Source organism: Marmota flaviventris, chromosome 13 (genome assembly GCF_047511675.1).
Source record: "Marmota flaviventris isolate mMarFla1 chromosome 13, mMarFla1.hap1, whole genome shotgun sequence".
In the NCBI taxonomy this organism is placed as follows: domain Eukaryota; kingdom Metazoa; phylum Chordata; class Mammalia; order Rodentia; family Sciuridae; genus Marmota; species Marmota flaviventris.
Genome location: NC_092510.1, coordinates 99,478,725 through 99,500,744, shown reverse-complemented (window position 1 = coordinate 99,500,744; position 22,020 = coordinate 99,478,725). Strand labels below are relative to the sequence as shown.

At 52.6% G+C, this 22,020-nt stretch overlaps 1 protein-coding gene across 3 annotated transcripts in view; it reads right to left on the bottom strand.

Annotated features, from left to right (window-relative positions):
* The window catches only part of Abl1 (ABL proto-oncogene 1, non-receptor tyrosine kinase), a 123,191-nt gene that overhangs the window by 4,291 nt on the left and 96,880 nt on the right, over nt 1-22,020 (bottom strand). For all 3 annotated transcript variants that reach the window (XM_027942789.3, XM_071601055.1, XM_027942798.3), the window contains 9 exons: nt 21,445-21,618; nt 20,519-20,814; nt 12,370-12,642; nt 6,561-6,645; nt 5,886-6,063; nt 4,110-4,294; nt 2,764-2,916; nt 1,477-1,566; nt 987-1,151 (listed from right to left, as the gene is read on the bottom strand). In XM_027942789.3, coding sequence (XP_027798590.2) covers nt 987-1,151; nt 1,477-1,566; nt 2,764-2,916; nt 4,110-4,294; nt 5,886-6,063; nt 6,561-6,645; nt 12,370-12,642; nt 20,519-20,814; nt 21,445-21,618 — 1,599 coding nt within the window. The remainder of the gene's footprint in view (nt 1-986; nt 1,152-1,476; nt 1,567-2,763; nt 2,917-4,109; nt 4,295-5,885; nt 6,064-6,560; nt 6,646-12,369; nt 12,643-20,518; nt 20,815-21,444; nt 21,619-22,020) is intronic.

The window sequence follows — 22,020 nt, the reverse complement described above, 5'->3', positions numbered from 1 at the left end:
CCACCTGACATTCCTGGCTCATCATGAGACACACAGCAAAACACCCCTCAGAAGATCACCGATGGGCGTGAATGAACACGACTGTGGACCACCGGGCTTTTACGCTACCACGTGGCCTCTCCCCTCTGCCACTCCCCCGTCCGCAGTCATGGGACTACCACAGGATGAAGGCTGAGGGCTCCAGGCAGTCTGCGGGCCGCAGCCTGCAGCTGGGCGGCGAGTGCAACTGCACATGGCCACTCCTGTGGAGGCTGACCCTTCCAGCCCTTCCTACTGGGTCTGTGGGTTCTGCGGTGAGTAAAAAGCCCTTGCAGACCTCCACCAGAACTGGCTTTATCCTGCCCCTTCCCACTCGCCCAGGCTCGTAGCATCAGGCCCACCACCAGCATTTGCCAGGAGCCTCTGTGAACCCAGACGCCTGGCCCTACTCAGACACCTGGACCCAGTGATCCCCAGCAGAACCAGTCTTCCGACTCTGGAGGCACCTGCTACCTTAGAGCGGAGCCTGGCACGTGCACAGGAGCACTGGGCCAATGTTTGCTAATATCATCCTTGGTAATCTCTTGAGGCCCGCCCTAAACTGATCCCATCTCCGGGGTTCTCCTGGGTAAGTGTGCGACAAAGACACTCTTTCGGAAGCCACAAGGGAGAGGCTGTTCCACAGGCATCTGCTGGCTCCACTCAGCTCGAGTGGACGGCTCCTACTGCTGCCTTTACAACCAGCTGCTCTGTTTGGTCCAATATTTACCACTGCTGCACTGGCCCTGAAAGATGCCTCCAAATGTGGTGAATGAGAGATGCCGAGGCCTCGTAACACCTCTGCCTTCTGACTGAAGCTGACGGCCCCTGAGTGATTCCCAGGGTAGGGTGGTGCTGTGCGGGAGGAGAGCCTTCCTCTGTCCAGAGCGGGACTCAATGAGGGACGCCTACTCCTCAGTGTGGGCCCATGCACAGCCTCCTGACAGGGTGGGTGGCTGGGAACGTACCGCTCTCCCCCTGGCCCTTGGAATGGGGCGTCTCGGGCACGTCGGTGGCATCTTTGTGCTCGGCAGCCCTCCTGGAGGTCCTGGTCTTGGTGGGCAGCTCTGGGGCCTGCAGGAAGGTGCTCGTGGCTCCCCGAACGCCTTGCTTCCCCAGTTCCTTTTCCACTTCTGAGAATCACACAAACAAGACCCAGAGCCATCAGCGACAGTCAGCTCAGAACGGGCTCCCCTTTGCCTTTTAAGACACAGTGGGCATCAATGCTGTACAGAGAAGGGATACAGATGCTGAAGGAACAGCACTTTCTGAGCATTTTCCAGAACTCTGCAGGGCCACCAAAGAGCCCAGTGCCAACACCTGTGGCCTGCTTTCTGGGCTCAGAACACTTGCTGACCCGGGCACTTTTGCCAGAGGAAACTAGAGGCTGAAGGCTGAAGCCGTGTCTGGCAGGCCCAGCCCCACGGTCACCCCACTACAGGCACCCTGGGCCTTTACCGTCCGAAATACTGGATTCCTGGAACATTGTTTCAAAGGCTTGATGGATTTCAGCAAACGAGGGCCGGTCAGAGGGGTTCCACTGCCAACCTACAGAGAAAAGGCCAGGTCAGACCATCCACAGCCCTGCTAACAAGTGTGGGCCAGCAACTCCTAAGGGGCGGTCTGGAAAAGGGACTCCAAGCCTGTTATCACATGGTTCTGTCACAAGTTAAAGTGACAACTGCCACTGTATCCCATTATAGACATTAAGAATTTGAAAAGACATTACCAATTGTCAGGAACATGAACTGCAAAACCCTAGAGAGACACCAACACTAAAAAACCACATTTATAAATCTATTTTCCCAGCCCCACTGTCATAGGTGTTGAGAGTTAATAAGCCAAACGGCCTGCTCCTATCTCAGCCTTACTTCACGGTTACCCAAGTCTGAAACTTCCTCAGTGGAGAAACGCTATTAAAACAAGACCAAACGAGGATGAAGAGCAAAAACGCCAGGGTGGGAGCACGTGGCTGCTCTCAGGTGCTCCCGAGGGCAGTGCAGGTTGGCACTGCCTTTTCGGGATGACAACCTGGAATACTTTATCAAAATTTAAAACGCACACAGTTCTTTGAACAATGCAGCTTTCAGACACGAGGTGAGCGCACAGAGACCACACAAGGGTGCTCATTCCTGCCTTGCTTATGGTGGCGAGAACCACACAAGTACACAAACCACCAAAACCCGTCCCCAGAGGGCTGGGGGGACAGATGAAGTCACTGAATGGAAAGCTAGGCAGCTCCACGAAGACACAAGGCAGGGGTCGGGAGAGACCTGATGTCCGGACAAGGAGAGGTGTCCTGTTACGCCCAGCGGAGCACAAGCTGAGGAACGAAGGAGCACACTCCTCACACACACAGGAAGCACACAAGTGTACCGTCCAAATACATGTGCGTTGACACGGGTGAGCAGTGTGAAACTGCCTGGGTGGCACTGCCTGCAGGTTCGGCCAATGGAGCGCAGGGCTCAGGCAGGCCCAGGAATCTGCACTTATCAGTGACAAGCCTGGGTTTGGTATCCGTCTATCCCATTGAAAAATGAGAACAAAACAACTCAGAGGTATGTCAATGCAGGTGTACAGAGCACTAAAGAAAGTCTCAAAATGTACGTCAAGCTGCTGCCGTAGGGGCTTCTGAAGCACGGGAGCAGAGAGCCACGGGAACCCCACTGTCTGCTGCATGTGCACTCTCCCAGCCCTGGAGTTTCTCACCCCCCAGGCTTTCTAGAACGTGCGGGGGAAGCTCACATGCTCGCATGAGTTCGTAGACCTTCTCGGGGCAGCCTTCCGGCCGCTCCATGCGGTAGTCTTTCTCCAGCAGCTCATACACCTGGGACAGGTCGATCCCCGGGTAAGGAGACATGCCATAGGTAGCGATTTCCCAAAGCAGTACTCCAAATGCTAAAAGAAACAGAGACAGGCTCATGGAGAGGCGTGAAGTCTGGCATCCTGTACGGCAGACATCAGAAGTCACCCCTCAAAAGCAGCCCAGGGACGGACCTGCAACCCAGGCCCACGGAGCACGATGGGACTGTCTACTCCCACCACAGACCAAGCCAGGCTGAGGAGAGAGGGTGACCAGGTCAGCCCCTCTGGGAAACAGCCTTTGCAGGGCCACGGGGCAGAGGGCACCACCCTCTTTCACAGCTCTGCGTCCGCAGCAGGCCACCTCTGGTTTCTGGGTATATGGGATTATCTCTAAGCCCTGGGCTTCCAACTCTAAAAATTTCACAAAATTTTTTTAAAAGACTTGAAATCCCATTTTCCACCAATGGACCAAGGACTCCTTGGAGGAGCATGATTCAGGTCTAGGCCAGGGAGGGGACCTGGACTATCTCACAGTCTCAGACACACAGAGGTGTGGAGGACTGTGAACCATATTTGAATCTCGGTTCAAACTGTGAAAGAAAATATGATTTTTATAATTTGATTGGAAATTTGAACGCCGGATATTTGATAATATTCAGAAATTCCACCAAGTTTGAGGGCAGCACTGTGGTTATGCTAATAGAACTCATCTCTAAGAGATGATACTGAAATATCTGGTGCAGAACATAGGAAGTCTGGGATTTGCTTCCTGACAACGTGGGGCAGGGAGTGGGCAGGGTGGATCACACAAGACCTCCATGAGCCAGTGACCATTACGGCTGGCTGACCGGTACAGGTGCTCATTCTGGCTGTCTTCTTCAGTGTGTGCTTACAGTTGTCTGCACAAAGAGTTCTTTAAAAAATAAACATAGGTGATCGCCACATGAGACTTGAGAAACAAGTGTCCTTTTAAATGCCCAAACCACACTAAGCAAAATTCCCTGCCCAGAGGAAGGTTCTGGGTACCTGTAGGGCCAGCTGGCTGCCCCAGCAAACCCAAGCAGTGAACTGAGAATGACCACATGAGATGGCACGGACATCAGCAGTCAGTAAGCTATTCTGGGCTACCAGGGTTTGGAAAAAAAAAGGGAGAAAGGAATTTTAAAAGGAGAAAGAAAGAAAAAAAAAAAAAAAGACAGGGAATGAAGTAATGAAGAGAAAAAGAGGGAAGGCAAGAAGCCGGGGTGCAGGGGAGGCACTGAAGGCTCGCCCTGGCAGGGCCTCACCCCAGACGTCAGACTTGATGGAGAACTTGTTGTAGGCCAGGCTCTCGGGTGCAGTCCATTTGATGGGGAACTTGGCTCCAGCATGGGCTGTGTAGGTGTCCCCTGTCATTAGCCGGCTCAGGCCAAAGTCGGCCACCTTCACCAAGTGGTTTTCCCCTACTAGGCAGTTTCGGGCAGCAAGATCTCTGAGAAGGGAAGGAGTTCATCTGTGAGGGCCTCTGGCTGGCTCCAGACCCACCACCACTAGGCAGAGGTGCAACACGACACTGGGAACGCGGAGTCTGGTCCCAGGAAGCTTCAGCACGTGCCAGGGGGCAGCACCAGTCCCTCAGCAAACTGCTGGGGCTGGTGCTGGGAGCAGGCCCTCTGGGCCTGTGACCTGGACCAAGTTAATTACTTTGGGACTCAGCCATAAAGTGAAGACAAGAGTAACCATGCTCACCTCTCAGGACTGCTGTGAGAGGTGATAAAACACGTAAAGTGCCTCTGTGGGCACCGAGAACACAGGGGCTTGTCTAAGTGTGGCAACTGCTAGGCTGTGCCAGGCCCAGGGAGCAAGCCCTCAGCCAGACCCCCGAGTGCAGGAAACACAGATCAGAGTGAGCCTCCCACACCTGTCCCGACTCCACAGGAAGAGCACAGTCCAGCCTGCAGCACTCCACTCAGACTGGCTCCCGACTCTCCTCGACTTCCTGGTGCAACCCCGACACACTCTAAAAACTCTCTCTGGCCTAATGCGCTCCCTCGCACCTCAATTCTCCCAGGAAGGTGGGTGTCTGATCTTTGGTTCATGGATGTTAACCATGAAATCCCAGGCAAAGTGGAAGGCAGGGGTAAGGCCAGGCACAGCTCAAGGCGCTGCTGCAGATACAGCTTGGTCACCAGCAATGAGAGAGATTAAATACAGAGGAGTGGTCCTAACAGGATTTTGGTAAAGCACTTAAACTTTGCCTGAATGGAGAGGGGACAAACCTAGCCATGCAAGGCAAACCAGAAGTCAAGAAATCTCAATTTGCAGCATCAGAGGTTTGCTGTGCTGAGTGACAGGAGCATCTGGACTGGGCCTCATGGAGCATGGAAAATCCGCCTTAGGAGGAACTGCAGCATTTCACACGCGCTCTCTAAGAAATCTCATGTAGAGGTTTCACACTTGAGTTAACTGGGTAGGAAAGGCTGACAGTGGCATGGAAAACATCTCACACAAATGACTCTGGCAAAGCCTACCAGGTCCTGTCCTGTGGGCATCCCTCTGCTGAGAAGCCACGTCCACCTGGAAGTGTGACACCATGGCACCTCAGCTCTCCTGAAGGCCTGATGCTCCGGGCCTTGAAGCAGCAGCCCCCAATTCAGGTCTGCACACATGCAGTTCTGACCATCAGGAAATGTCCCTGAACCAGGCAGCAGCAATCTGTGCTCTGCTGTAACCATGAGCTCGAATGAAAGCAAGCTGCTGTCAGAAGAGGCATCACCGACAAACCTGGCCTCGGAGGAACAGCGAGCGAGCACTCGGTCCCCAAGGGAGCGGTGATGTCAGGAAGGACACCTCCTACGGGCTTCATATACTATTCCACTATCCAAAACGGCTCTGGAGTGACATGATTCTTACTCTGGGGATGAGCTGCTCCACTGGTCCAGGGTCTATCCTGGATGATGCCTAGGGCGCTCTGTGTGTGTCTCTGTTCTGAGGCCTGGGGCGGCCAACGCTCACACCAGAGGAGGCGCCTGAGGGCCCCAGGCTGGGCGGCGGGGGAAGGCTGCCCGGCCAGGGTGGCCTACCTGTGGATGAAGTTTTTCCTCTCCAGGTACTCCATGGCCGAGGAGATCTGCGTGGCCATGTACAGCAGCACCACTGCGTTCACCTCCTGCCGGTTACACTCTCTCAGGTAATCCAACAGGTTCCCGTAGGTCATGAACTCCGTGATTATATAGAATGGGGGCTCCCGCGTACAGACTCCTGCCAACAGGACACGGAGGGCTTTGGCATGTGGCTCTGCCCAGCCAAACATACCTGGCAGGGCCTGGCTCAGAAGCAGATTCCGACTCTGCCCCTGTGCCCGGTGCCCAGCTTCTCACATGGTTCCAAGCACCTGCCGCCTGAGACCGTGCTCCTGTGCCAGGGGCGTGGCCACCCTCTTCTCTCAAGCCCAAGAGCCTGAACTGACACAGGCAGAGGCTGCCGGTGAGACAGGAAGGAAGGCCAGGCCCCCACATCCAGGGACCCAGGCCAGGCTATCTGCAGTGGTTATGTCACGTCCACGTCCATCTACTTCAATGAGAAAGCGCCTGAAAATCCCCAAGTTTCAGCAGCTAATAAGAGATTTACATACAACCCCCCCACACACACACACACACAGTCAGTGTGTGTCAGCTCAAAACCCTAGGGGAGTGCTGCTGCGGGCTCTTCCTGTAGCACCTGTGTCCCTCGGTGCTCCCTCTGCCGGCCCCACGTACCCAGCAGCTGCACCAGATTCGGGTGCTTGATCTCCTTCATGACCGCGGCTTCTTTCAGGAACTCTTCCACCTCCATGGTGTCCTCCTGCAGAAGGAAGGGAGAGACATGCTCATGCAGGCAGGCACGCCTGATCGGCTCACATAAGCTGGAACCTCAATGTCCACTCAGCCGGGGCCACCCCGTCTACGGTCACGCTGCTATGGATGGGTGACTCCCCTGTAGGCACTGGCTTTCCCCTCTGTCCCAAGCTTGTGAATTCCTTCCCGGGGCCATGGTTCAAAGGTGGCTTGCACACGTGGTACCAGAGACACTGACCGGACGCTCCACCCTAGGAGTTTGTGGTGTGAGAGGTGTGGAGCGGCTGCTCTCCTGGGGCTCCCGACACACCATAACCACCACTTCAAGAATCTTTAGTGTTCTGCCTGGGGGAGGACACCTGGTGACAGAGTCTGTGCTATGGTCTAGGCGTGAGGTGTCCCCTTGTTCCTATGCTGCAGGAGGGAGAGGACAGGGGACTGGACTGTGAGGCCCCGAGTTCTAGTCCATCCTGGCTTGCAAGGACTCGCTGGGTGGTGACTGTGAGCAGGTGGGCACAGCTGGAGGAGGGGGACACTGGGGCCCTGTGTGGCTGGGGGCATTTCCCCTGTTGCCCCTGCCCCTTCTCGCTCTGCTTCCTGGCCACCACAGGGTGAGCGGCCTTCCTCCACACACCTCTGCCTCACCTCGGGCCCAGAGCAATGGGGCTGGCTGACCAAGAACCCACGGCTCTAAAGCCAAGGTCGTATGAGCCTCTCCCGTCTACGGTTTCCCTTCCAGGTGTCTTGGTCACAGTGATGAAAAGCTAACAGTCTGCACTGCCAAAGAAGGTCGCTCTGCAATGCGGCACCTAGGGTGCTGGGCTGCCTAGGCAGGGTGTCGCAGGCTCCTGGTGAAGCCGCCGCCACAGCTCCTAACAGACGGCATGCGTGTCCCTACAGGTCACACGCAGGAGTCCACAACACCCAATGCCAACAGGGAGAGAAAGGCACGGGCAGGTGCCCACACAAACGCCTCCGGCACTTCCTCACGGTGCGCAGAGTGGAGTGTGAAGAGCAGTGGCCCTGGCACCCAGCCTTGTGGCCTACGTCCATCAGCCTCTTTGTGACTTAGGCTGAACTGACCATCAAGACCAGAAGCAAGCAGGGGACCGGCAGGGCCAGCCGTAGTGACCACCTGGCTGTGGAGGCGAAGGAGAGAGCGGGGCACCTGTTCTGTGGAGTCTGGCTCTGAGAGGAGGACGGCTAGGTGTCCGGGGAGTTCGGCTCCCTGAGAGAAAGCTCTCCAAGCTCCCCGCTGCAGGAGAACCCCAACACTGCCAGACCAAGGAGCTGCCGTACCCTTCCTGTACAGCGGGCTGGGCCGCCCCCTCCCCAACGGGCACCCTTCCCTCGGAGCGGCCCCCCGCGGGTTGGCATGCTCACAAGCGAAGCAGGACCAGCGCGGCCGTGTGCCAGCCCATTACCCCTGGCTCGGGCTCAGAGACGGGAGCTCAGAAACAATTGATCGCTCTTTAAAAACAGCTAGCTGCTCTTAATGGCCATTAAACACGGTGGGCAGTCGCTGTGTCAAGCCGCACGGGCAGAGCTCATCCCTGGCACCACCCGGTGGCTATTTAATTCTTCCAAGTCTGCTCCGCTCTTGCCATCTCAGCAGACCACGCTGGCTTTGGCGTGGAGAGCTGTGATTTGCCAGGGTGACACACTATGTCAAGGGATGAAGAGCTAGTGGCCACCAGAACACAGGGACTGCTGCTGCCCACGTCCAGGACCCAGGCTTTCCGGTCACTCCTCGGACAAGAAGATGCTCAAAATGTAGCTCTCAAATGAAGCTTTTTAGGAGTTGAGTCTTTCTTTTTAAAGTGCCACAAAATAAACCATGCACGGTGAGACGGTTTCAGAAACACCACTTGCTGACCACCTTCCACAAGAGCCACCCTAGGAAGATCATGAACGGCACCAGTCTGCGGAAGGAGCCGCGTGGCTTTCTTTTTTTTTAAGAATATATTTTTTTTTAGTTGTAGATGGCCACAGCACTTTTATTTATTTGTTTTTATGTGGTACTGAGGATTGAACCCAGTACCTCAAACTCTCTGCCACTGAGCCACAAGCCCAGTCCCGAGTCACATGGCTTTCAAAGGTACCGATCTCTGTTCCTGTCTGTTTTCTCCCTCCCTTGCTCTGTCTCTCACACACACATACAAACACGCACATACCACAGATGATACAAACAATTCCTTCTTTTTTCTTTCACAAAAATTAGTATGAGGGCTGTGGCTGTGGCTCAATAGTGGAGCACCTGCCGGGCATGTGTGAGGCCCTGGGTTCGATCCTCAGCACGGCATGTAAGTAAGTAAAATAAAGGTTCATCCACAACAACAACAAAAAGATGGTGTGAACTTGTCTCCTTTGCTGGAATCCTACACAGTTCCATTCACCACTCACTCACACTAACAGCTACGAGATCTGAGAGCTGGAGACACTCCTGGCCTCTCCTTGGGATGCTGGGGTGGAGGAGGTGGCCTGAGGGAGCCCTGGGCAACCTCATCTCCCCATCTGTTAACTGGCCCCTTCGGAGGGCTGGCTGGCCCGGCCCAGCTGTGGACAGGCATTGAGGATGGTACAGCAGAATGGTTAGGAGGACGGCTTGTCAGACACCGACCTTGCTCTGCTGCCGGGTGACCTTGGTAACCTACTGTCCATCTCTGAACATGTTCTGTCACCTGCGAAATGAAGGACTCTCTACAGCACAAACCCAGCATGCTCAGGGCAGGGCTTGGACGTGGGCAGCACCAGGGCGCTCACTGTTAGTAAGACAGTCGGTCTCTACTCTAAGAAGCACCAGCTGGGCGGCAGAAAGGTTCTACAGAAGACGGGCTCTTGTCTTCTCAGAAGAAACTTCACCCAGACCCGAGGCCTGTGCAGCGTTCTCTAACCACTTTTCTTCTCAGTCCTGGTCTCCCGCAGTGTAGCTGCTCTAGGGCGCAGGCAAGAGCAGTTTTCAGGGGTGGCGGGCTCTCAGGGCCTCCCTCCCTGCAGCACCCTGGCATTGCGTGGGGCTCTTGTCCCAGTAGGTCAGTTTCCCTAACTGTTTACCCAATGCTTGGTGAGCAAGGTGACAAGCACGTGCAGTGCCAGCTGTCGCCACCAAGGAGCCAGAAGCAACAAGACTAACAACCTGTGGAGGGAGGGGCAGCTTCTATGCTAGGCCAGACATGGCCTTGAGGCTCACGTGGAGAGCCCGTGGCAGCAGGGCTGGACTCTGGCCCCTAGACAGGCCGCTGCACAGAGCTGCTTGTCCAGAGGACGGGGGACAGCCCCCTGCAGAGAGCCGGGCGATGCTGCCCGAGGGGCCAGGGGCCGCGTAGCAGCAGGCGCTGAGCTACGCAGGCTCCCCTCCCCCTTGCGTGCAGCCCTCCTCATCAGGTCACAGTGCCACTGTGGGCGTGATGCCAAGAGTGGCTGCTGTCACCCAGCCCTCCGCTTTCTCTGCATGTTTCTGGAGCTCCCCAATAAAGCCAATTTCCTGGGAGAAAAAAATAAAACCTCAACCAAAGCCCAGCGAGTGGAGGGTAAGCAGTACTCCTCACACCGCTGTTGGCGGGCAAAGCCACACGCTCCTGGGAGGTGTGTGGCAGCACAACCCAAATCACCAGCGACACACGGGCATGGAGGCCGCCCAACCGGGGCGGAGGACCCTATATGCGGATATCGCCTATTTGAGAATTATCTGCTGCTTCCACTCTCCTGTGACCTGCCGCAGTAGTTTTCAGACTCGGAGACTTAAGGAGAGGTCTTTCTGTTCCACAGAGAACACTGGCGTACACACACTTCCAGAACCCAGCTCACGAGCCTCTAGTTCTTGATGGTTGGTTTTTGGGAACACCTGGCCTTAAACAAAGAAAGCAGGCAGAGCCCAGCAAAGCCCAGTCCTGAGGACACTGGGGACAGGGAGAAGCAGCTTCCCGGCCACAGGGCCTTCACTGCGACTTCCCACCGGCAGGGGTCAGCCGAGAGCCCTCCTCTTTGGGGGTGTTCCCTCTGCTCTGGAAGCACCTGCCTCCGGTTCGGGGTGGAGTGATCAGGACAGGCAGGGCCATGCTCCCCCTGCTGGTTAGGAGAGGTAACAGAGTGGGCAGGAGGTGGGGGGGCGGGCAGGAAGAGCAGTGAGGCTCTCAAGGCACTGGTGAGGCAGGGAGGGCTGGGGAGGCAGGGAGGGAAGAAAAGGCAACTTTCTTAGACATAGACTTGAGGCTTATGTATATTTTTCATGGTGTTTGAAGAATAAGATACTGAGTTACCACTGGGGGAAAAAAAGGGCTTGAGAGTTGGCCTTTGCTGGTGCCTGGGTTCAAATCCTCTTGGCCTCAGTGTCTTCTTCCCGAAGAAGGGGGCACCTTGGTCAGTCTTAAATGGGGATTATATTAGTATTTTAGTACCCTTCTCTTTAGGCTGTAAGGATTAAATGAGACTCCATTAAATAACATGCACTCAGAATTTTGCCAGCACACACTAAAAGCCCATTAAATGCTGGTCATTTGTATAATTGAAACCCAAAGTTCAACATCCACAGTGGAGAGCAGATAAATACCTAAGCATCCACAGCCTTCCCTGACCAAGGGGCGGTGACTGTGCTGGCCTGGTGAGCGCCAGGCAGAGGGCGGTCGAGCTCGCAGAGGTGGCTCATGCCTCCAGACAGGGACACAGACTCCTTCCCGACTATCATTCTTTACTAACAGTGGGGCCACCCGGAGAGGCCACTAAGAGCAGCACCAGAGTGGAATGATGTCACTCAGGTCGCAGCCCTCAAAGGCGGTCCCCCACTGCAGGCCACCGAAGCTCGCAGCTCTGTGCTTCTCCTCTCCCTCAATCTGTGTCTGCTGATCCTGGCACAGAGTGTGACACCAAGGAATTTGACACTCGCTCTAAGACAGGGACTCTGCACCAGTCCCCAAGCCTAGCCCGTGGCACTGCCACTGCAGGAAGGTGGCAAGAGTCTGGCCACACCCGTCTCGGCACTCAGGCCTGCCTGACCTCCAGACACACAGGACACTCAGGCCTGCTGTTCCCAGCATGGAAGTTTCTGTCCTTTTCTTTTCCAATAGCTACAAAAAGGGGCTCTTCTCTTGACTCCTGTGCACAGGCTTCACATTTAAAACAAGGGACAGCAACGCAGGTCAGCACTAGGGGACACTCTCACTCCAGGGAAGAACTCCACATCAGGAAAAAGGCTGAGGGCCGACAATGAACACTCCCACTGGAGCCCCAGGTTTCTTCAGAAGGAAAACAATCTGGAGACGGAACACACTTCGCTGGTGAAGGAGGAGCGTCAGTTAACAGGGGCAGTGACGGAGTGGACAAGCATGTGGCCTGACGCCTTCCCAAAGAAGGGGGCACCTCGGTCTGCAGAAGTCTGAGGCCACGGCACAGAGAACTGGGGCTTGCTGGGACACCCAAGGCACTTGCCCGCAGTCTGCCCGCAGCAGCACACAGGAGTCGTTCCCCTTAGATAACCTGGTTTTAAACCCTGAGGAGCTCTGCTTCCTCCGCCTAGGGGTGGCTCCCTGCCACTCATCAGCAGGGCAAGCCTCTGCTTCCCAGGGCCACAGAACGGGAACCCTCCTCCCTGTGGCCACCTCTGACGCTGCAATGCTCAGCCCCCAGCGGCTCTCAGTGTTCATGGAGCCACACGAAGGGGATGAACTGATCCAACCCGCAGGGGAACCCAGCCAGGCGACACCCAACCACCCCAGGGGCGGCGCACCAGGCCCACCTTCAAGGTCTTCACGGCCACGGTGAGGCTGTACTTCTTCCACACGCCCTCGTACACCTCCCCGTACTGGCCGCCGCCCAGCTTGTGCCTCATGGTGATGTCCGTGCGCTCCATCTCCCATTTGTCGTAGTTGGGGGACACCCCGTAGACCGTGGGCTTATTGCGTTTGGGGGCTGGGTAATGGAGAGTGGTGATGAGCCCGTCTGCCACCGTGGAGTGATGGTGGACCAACTCCGCCAAAGTGTTGAAGCGGCTCTCGGAGGACACGTAGAGCTGAGGAGAAGAGGGGACAGCCTTCAGCTGTGGCGCAGACGCTCTCAAGCAGGTCAGGTCAACCAGCCTGGCTGGACCTTGCTAGCACACAATAAAACCTCCAGTGGCTCTCCACCCCTGGCTGAGTCGAGCGGTCACCTAGGCCGTCTTCCTCTGCGCGTGCTCGCTGCAGTAACTGATGTGCAGAGAGGCACCAGCAAAGGCCAAGGGCCTGCGCACCGGCAGCTCTACCCGAATCCTCCATCTCACCCCCAGGCTTCACATGTCTAGTTCCCTCTTGCCCCGAGAGCCAATTTAAATGTCCCTAGAGTCTTCTCCGATCACTCATCCAAGTCACCACCCAGCAGGTGTGATCTGTGTTACTTCTCTGTGCCATCACGGCTGCTAACATCCTACTCATCTGCTTAATCACTGTCTGCCTCCATCTACTGGGATGCGAGGCTGTAGAGCAGGCCCTGAGCGGTCCCGCGTATCCTGCAGCCTCCACCCTGGAAACAAGTGAGCACAGTGAGTTCAGTGGCCCACGCCCGTCATCCCAGCGGCTTGGGAGGCTGAGGCAGGAGGATCAAGAGTTCAAAGCCAGGGGCTGGGGATGTGGCTCAAGCGGTAGCGCGCTCGCCTGGCATGCGTGCAGGTTCGATCCTCAGCACCACATACAAAGTTGTGTCCGCCAAAAACTAAAAAACAAATATTAAAAAAAAATTCTCTAAAGAAAAAAAAAAAGGAGTTCAAAGCCAGCCTCAGCAGCTTAGCAAGACCCTAAGCAACTCAGTGAGACCCGGTCTGTAAATAAAATACAAAACAGGGCTGGGGATGTGGCTCAGTGGTTGAGTGCCCCTGAGTTCAATCCCCAGTGACCCCCCCCCAAAAAAAGAAGTGAACATGGAAGAGCTGCCTGAGTTAATTAGTGAACAGAACTCAATGCCTGTTGATCACTCGATCTGTAATCACAAGTGGACAAACCGAGACTGAGACTGTGATCAGAGATGAAAGCTGCCAAGTGAACGCACATCTCCTTTGCATGGCTGCCTCTGGCTTCATCAGGGCGGGGACTTCCAATCCCTGTGGTATGCCCATGTGGGCTGTCTCCCAGGCCCCCCAGGAGCCAGTGGGGTCCTGGAGGCACCGGCACTGCCTCTTCCATCACAGGGAGCAAGCAGAAGGCCTTTAAGTACAAGAGCGTAAGAGACCCACGGCAGGCGAGGACCGCTGCCGGGTGTGCCAAGGCCCAGAACAGGACAGAGGGAGGGAAGGCGCAAGCTGGCGGGATCTCCCAAGTGGGCGGCGATCACCACTTTGCCTTCTCCCCCCCTGTCTCAGAGCTGTGGAGATGAAAACCTTCTAACCACAAACAGCTCTGGACTGAAATCCGCACAGAACACTCGGGCTCCAGGTGTGTAACAGTCTATTTGCTTGATAAAGGTGGGAAAGACACCTAAAATCACAACTAGGTACTTTGGTCCAAACTGCAAAGTTGTGGAGAGAAGAAATACAATTTAGGGACAACAGTGACATTTGGTGTATCAAGGTCGTGGTGGGGAGGAATAGGGTCAGGCTTTACCTGAAGCTATAGCATTTTATTACTTTAAAAAAGAAATGTGGTGCACACCTGTAATTCCAGTGACTTGGGAGGCTGAGGCAAGAGGATCCCAAGTTCAAGCTAAACTAGAAAACTCAGCAAGACCCTGCCCCAAAACTAAATAAATAAATAAGGATTGAAGCTGTAACTCAGTGGTAAAGCACTCCTGGGTTCAGTTCCTAGTAGAGAAGAGAACAGGAAGAAAAGCCTGAGACACACAGCAGGGACGAGATCTTTGGCTCCTGGTGATGTGAGCACCACGCTGTCATGGTCTGGGGACCCCTGGGTTAAAGGCCTGGTCTCCAGGTGGCAGAACCTCTAAGGGGGCCTTGTGGGAGGTTCTTAGGCCCCGCTGGGGCCTCAGAAGGGAGTAAGGAGCACTCTTGGACTCGAGATGTTTTTTATTTTTCTTTGCAGTACTGAGGACTGAACTCAGGGCCTCACGTGGTGCAAGTACCCTACCATGGGGCTACACCCCAGCCCCCTCCAGTTCCCGAGAGAGGGTGGTTACACAAGGAGCAAACCCAGCTGGGCCCTGCCTCTGCTTCCTGACTCAGGATGTGACTGTCGACCCCACACGTTCACCACTGCTGTGCTGTGCAGTCTGGATTTTCAGCCTCTCAAACCAAAGGCTAAATAAACTTCTTTTCTTGGTGCAGCCCGCTGTTTCAGGATCTGTCTCATGATGGTGATGAAAGGCTGAGTACTACAACAACTTCTGTAAATCTGTGATGTTTAAGATAAGTCAAAACATTTTTAAGCCAGGTGTGCTGGCCTACACCTATAATCCCAAGACTCAAGAAGCTGAGGCAGGAGGATTCCAAGTTCAGGACCAGCCTCAGCAACTTACAGAGACCCTGTCTCAAAATTTAAAAAAGACTGAGGATATAGCTCAGTGGTACAGTGTCCCAGACTCAACTGCCAGTACCTGCCGCCCCCGCCCCCCAAAAAAAATTAAAGGAGGAAATAAAATATACAAGTTGAGCCCATCAATGCATTCAGTATCAAGGAGATTTTTCTTTCCTTCTTTTTGCTTGAGGAGATGACATACGCAAAATTTTTTAATTTAGACAAGCCAAAGGCAGACTTCAGGCTTATAATCTTCCTTATTATTATTATTATTTTTTTTAGTTTTAGATGGACACAATACCCTTATTTTATGTATTTATTCTTTTTTTAATATTTATTTTTTAGTATTAGGTGGACACAATATCTTAATTTTTTAAAATGTGGTGCTGAGGATCGAACCCAGTGCCGCACACGTGCTAGTAGGCAAGTGCTCCACCACTGAGCCAGCCCAGCTCTCAGGTTGATAATATTTTGGTAACCATCTACTAAAATAAAACCCAAGACTTGTCCATAAAGACCCTTCAGCTCTGTGGAACTTGTTCCTCATGTGCAGACTGTGACCTTGGGACACCGGCTTGTACCTGTGCAAATGGTGCCTCTGAGGTGGCAGCACCTCTGGGATGAGGAGGCACAGCAGGTGGCCCCACTTTCCCACTTCAGAACACCAGAGGGAACTCTGTAGGAAGCGCTCTAGGGTCAAGGTGTGGGACAGACTGGACCCAGAGAGCACGTGCACACAGGGTGCGAGAGCAGGGGCCTGGAGTGGAAGTGGCACCACCACCAAAGACCTGCCGTCGGTTGAGTACCCACGCGGTAATGTCCATGGCGCTCTCCTCAGCATTAAGTCTCAGAGGCGAGGGTGGTGCAAAGGGAAACTGAGTGGGACGGGGGATGGCTCTGAACCCCTCTCCAGAAAAGTCTGTCAGCTGTCCAGTGACTGCACTGATGCCTGCAAATGTCCAGCCCCTTTCTCTCAGGCTGGCTCAGCTGACGTGTCCTCCCCTCCAGGGAGAAGAGGGCAATGAGAAATCGGGGCCAGTCAACAGGCGCTCCTGGAGCTGAGCCCCCCTCCCACCCCGCTGTTGAGGCAAGGAGCCCCAGCGTCTTGCTGGGCTCCTGGCAGGGCTATGAGGAGCGAGGCCTGGTACCCATTTTTTTCCTGTCAGGACATGAAGCGCAGAGTCAGCCTGAAAGGAGCTGCCTAACCTGAAGTTCAAGGCTGCCCAACCCGAAGTTCAAGGCCTTCCACCACACTTGAAGGCAAATGGCTCCCCTAAGCCCTAGTTCACGCAGAATTTGCCCCTGGACCTATTCCACTCCCTCTCAGGCTGCTCTGCTAAGGATTTTAGAACTACAGGAGGTTTCACAGGGTGGACAAACTTTAAACTTTTCAATAATTAAGTTTATAGGCCCTATGACTGAGTTCATCTTTCAACCTAAAGTTTACATATGATACTCATTAAATATTAAAACCACCCTCCTTCAAATGCACTGCATATTTGATTCACAGCCATGTTCCCATGTCCCGCTAACAGTCACTCTGATGGCTTCCTTCTGATCAGTTCCAGTTTTCAAGCAGCATTTTGCTGGTGCACTGGGTAATCATCAGGAATCTGAGGCATGTTCAGGGAACACCGTGAAGTCAGTGCTGTGAACAGCATGTCATTACAGCTCCATACACACTTGGGGTGCGTAGCCAGACTAGCACCCCTTCCCAACTGTGCGTAAATCCAAAAGAAAGGACCTGTCAAAGAACTGGCTTTGTTCCTGATGGCTGCCCGAACAGGCCCACCAGAGCTTAGGCACCTATAGTCTGGGCAGCTTCAGACCCTGGGATCTCACCTGGGATTCACCCTTCATAGGCTGCTCAGCAGGAAGTGAGCTTTAAGCTTCCTCCAGAGCTCCTCAGAGATCAGCTGGAGGCAAGAGCCCAGCAGTTCCTAGCAATGCCCCAGGCTCCTCTGAAAGGGCTGGAGCTAGCCGGCAGGCTCTGCCTCAGCACGGCCTCCTCCACCAGGGTGGGCAAATCCTGGAAATCCAAGGTGCTCCATTGTCAGCCCTTCCTGCCACCTCTGCCAAAGTGTGAATGCGAATTTCACTCCTGTTGACTTGGACCTGAGATGTTTCAGCAGGCCATGAAAGTAAATGTCCACTGCATCTCGTTCAAGACAAGGACAGGGCTTGAATAGGAATCATGGGCTTGACAGTGGCATCTCACAGAGGTGACTGAGGAATAGACACAAATAAGCAGGACTAGGAAGGATTTCGGCAGGGGGTGGTGAAGGAACATCAGTCTTTAATTGTGCTGTCAACAGAGGGACAGCATGGGAAGAACCACCACCAAATCCGGGGTACCTGGAAGTTTCTCAGACTGACAGGACTCGAGAAACAGGGATGGCTCCACCTGACATTGGCCCTTTCAATAGTCTACCTCAACAGTCCCAGAGTGCTCAGCTCTGGCACCCACCTGGCTGCCTGGAGAGCTCAGAACACCATGTCAGAGTAAACTCAAGTCAGGGTGGTAGAAGCAGATGAAATCCTGTGGGGCCCTAGAGAAGAACCTTTTACACTCAGTGTTTTCTAAAGATTACCTGGCTTGAAAGTAAGAATGAAACTTAATAAATCCCTGCATGTCCCTCTTAACAACCTTAAATTTGCCTTTTAGAAAACCACAAAGGATGTACGAATATGTAACAACAAGTCCCACCATTATGTACAACTGTAATGCACCGATAAAAGAATGTGGGGAAAAAAGAGGAACCCAGAAAGGACCGCGTCAGGGCTCTGCTGAGGGCAGAGCACTCTTTAGAGCCTGTCCCCACTGCGAGGGCGGCACCTCCCAGTCTCACACCACCTGACACAGCCTCCTCAAGTGTGGCTCTCATCAAGGAGCCTCTGCAGAGGGCTGAGATGTCTCCAGTGCTCAGATGGCCCAAGAGAGAGCTTCTTCCAGGGAGGGTGAAGGACAGCTGGATGCCCTGGCAAGTCTGAGGAGATGCCCAGAGGTGGATGCTGCCTGGGTAAACGATGCCCTGTGCCCTACCTGGAACACAAGGACCCTATCTGGTGCAAACCAGCTTTTCCACAGAGGGGCTAGCCTCTCCTTCATAAATGTCAGATTCTGCAAATCGCGCATCCTACCTGTAGGTCTTTCCTTGTTCCCCACTGAACAGTGTCTTCAACCAACCCCGGCTAATGAGCTGTCAAACCAGATCATCTGTCTGAATCTGTTCCAAGGCAGCTGGTTAAACAAGAGAAAGACACCACTATCCTGTTAAGCTCACCCCTCAGTGACCATCCTGTGCATGTGGCTTGCCTGGAGAATGAACACCGATGAGAAGCAAGCTGCCAGCTCCAGAAAAATCACCTCCGGGTGGCCCTGATGCTCTGAGTCACTAAAATGTCACTTTGTGGGCTGGAGGCTCTTTCAAAGGGCCACTATCCTGGAGTCCGGCTGGCAGAAAGAAGAGAGACACCACCTCTTCCTGTGGGAGAAGGTCCCAAAATGCAAGTAAAGAAGCCCATTTCGAGTTGCACCAATAGCAGACTCCTTCTGTACCCAAACTGCAACGCTGGTGCCAAAGACACCTGCAAGGACGGAAGCAGACTGGCAAGAGGACGGGAAGCTGAGGCGCGTGAAAAAGAAGGTAAGAAGCAGACACACGTCCATATGGCACAAAGGAATGGGCGGGGCCAGCCAGGAGAATGCTAAACGATAAGGAGGGGTTCTAGCTCACCAGCTACAGGAACAGCAATTTCAGGTCTGGCACGGGCACAGGACAAGCAGACCAACGGGAGAGAACAGAGGATCATCGGGCCTAAACAGATAAGTAAATGGGATATTCCTACACGTACGAAATAGATGAATTTAATAAACGGCATGAGGATTACTCAAAATATGACATATACATATTAAATATGATGAGATGACCTTCATCAATCAGAATGACAGATGTTCTTACAAGTTTGATGGTATTCTACTGATGGGGTGAGGGGAAACAGGCACATTCAGGCACATTTGTAGGTTTTTGTGAGAGAACAAATTTGCATGATTTCTAATTAAGTTGGTTTGGCAATATCTACACGAATATTAAATGCAAATAACCTTTGCTCAGTTCTAACATCCTGTCTTGCATATGTTTACACTGTAAACAAAGAAGAATGTGCAGTGTATTTACAAACTGCAGGACATGAGCCACTGTTGGGACTATGAAATAAATGTAGTGAACTACAATCAGAGATTCTAAAGATTGCCACAGTGCAGAATGGAACATAAACATCAGACTGCAAGACACACAGGAGGTAAGCGAGGTTGGGGATGTCCTGCTACTCGCGGGGAACCCAGTGGTGAAGTGAAACGCTGCTCCTGCAGCAACCTCTTAACAGCATCGTTTACAATAACAAAGGACTGGAAGCAACCTAAAAGTTGTCCATCAGGTAACTGTTTTAATAACTGGTGGTCCACCCACTATCCAGGCCATGAAAAGAATGAAGCAGCCACCAAGGAACAACCTCCAAAATCCCTCATTAAGAGGCTAAAGGCAAGATGCCTAAAAAGGCATTTGTGAATCTTTTTTAGGGAAACATATGTGTCAACAAATTTTGAAGAAACTGGTAATAGTGGTTGCCTCTTGGCAGAACTAAATCAGGAGACAGAATTACTTCTCACTGCAATTAACTTTGTCCTATTGATTTTTTCAAACCATGTGCATACACTCCATGGGACAATGCACCTACTAGCAAGGGTTCCTCAACACAGCCAGGAACAGCTGGGTTCCATCAAGTACTCCCAAACTGAGTACTTGGGCAATAAAAGTCCTCCCCCTAACTCTCCCTTTTTTTTTTTAAATGCAAAAAATGCAGATTACATCAAGGCCTGTCAGAGGACTGAGGGGAGGTTTGAGGAAGATGTATTTCAAGGTGCTCCATTATACAGCCGGAAGATGTACACTCACTAAATGTCAATGCCTCCCTTCCCTTCGTGGATTTTAAAGGACTGTTATACAAAGACCACAAAATAACATGTGCCCACTCCTTTACAAAGCTGTAAATCAGGTTTGGAAATCTATTGAGTATAATGTGGATTCATTTCTGTTTAAAAATTGTTATGTAAACACACACACACACACACACACACACAAAACCCATGTGTGATTTTATCCACAGAAAGGGTGGCCCCGTGCTTGACTGACTTGAGGTGCTATTAAACAGCAAGGGCATATAAATCTCAAGACGGATCCTCAACAGATCTCTCATAAGGCGAATGGAGTTACCCCTGCTGTTTACCTGAATGACTCTTAAAATAGCTTGACTGAGCTTTGTTGCAAGAATTTACTTGCCAATGGCAGGACCTCGAGGTTCTCCTGGCCAGGCCTAAGTACCACCCTAGCCCCAAGGTACCACCCTTGTCCACCAGCTCCCCCGCTGGCCCCTGGCCTGGGTCCCCACCTTGCCATCAGAAGCAGTGTTAATCCTGTAGTGGTACACTCTCCCTTCATATCGCAGCGAGATGGACCTCTGGCCAGGACTGCTCTCACTTTCCCGCACCAAGAAGCTGCCGTTGATCCCGCTGCTCAGCAGATACTCGGCAGCATTGCGGGACACAGGTCCGTGGTACCAGGAGTGTTTTTCCAGACTGTTGACGGGTGTGATGTAGTTGCTTGGGACCCATCCTTGGCCATTTTTGGTTTGGGCTTCACACCATTCCCCATTATGATTGTAGCCTAAGACCCGGAGCTTTTCACCTTAGAGAAAAAGAACCAAATTAAACATTTCAGCTTTAGAGACCAGCTTTCTTAGGGGCTGGGGATATAGATAGCTCAGTTGGTAGGTGCTTGCCTTGTATGCATAAGGCCCTGGGTTCAATCCCCAGCATTAAAAAAAAAAAAAGACCAGCTTCCTTCTTTCCTATTTATTGTATGCTTACTATAATTCTCCAAATTTCTACACACTGATTTTATTTTAACAAGTCTACATAAATTGTGCATGTGTAAGTGTATAAGAATATACGCTCATAACTGAGAACCTCCTGTTTGTAATGAATACATAGATAAGCGTGCAGCCTCAGTTTTTATAAATCTACTGTGTCTACTCGGGTGCTCTGCTCCCACTGTAAGGAAGCTTTTTGTGGAAGAATGTTTTTCCTTAGGGGAAAAAAATAGTAATGTTTTCAGTTTTTAAGGTCCAGGTGTCCTCTGTATATGAAAGCAGGGAGGCTGGCTTGTGAGGACCAGGCTATCCTGGGGCGGCTGCTGTTCTGGGGTGTCTCTGCATTCCCAGCTGTGAAGCTGCTGTCTTACTAAGCAAAGGAGTGGTCAGTCATGCTGTCCCTGTCTGTCTCCTGCAACCACAGCCAGGCATCCAGGGCCCTTTACCTTTAGTGATGCTGAGGGTGTTATCTCCACTGGCCACAAAGTCGTACAGTGCAACAAACAGGTTGGGGTCATTTTCACTAGGTCCAGCAAGGAGATTTTCCTTGGAGTTCCAACGAGCGGCTTCACTTAGACCTTGGGGCTCGAAGTCAGATGCTACTGGCCTCTGCAGGGCTTCTGGAAGACAAGGCAGGGAACAGAAAAATCAAACAGGAACAGGAAGAACCGCAGAAGCATGAGCTTTATTTTCAGGAACAAAAAGTCTGTTTCCAACACTGTATCTTCCTAATTTATGTCATATTAAGGATTTTTTTAAAATAAAAGGACTATTTTACCAAATTTTCTGAATAACAGAAGTATTTTCATTCCAAGGTGGTAATTAATATTTTCAAATGGTTTAGGCTTTTTAAATCCCTTGTTTCAACATGAATTTAGTCAGAAATAAATAAAATTCATCTTCATAACTCTTTGCCATTGCTTAAAATATGGAATTCAAGTTTCTTGCTTTAAAACATTTTCAAGGGGGCTGGAGTTGTGGCTCAGCGGTAGAGCGCTCACCTAGCAAGTATGAGGTCCTGG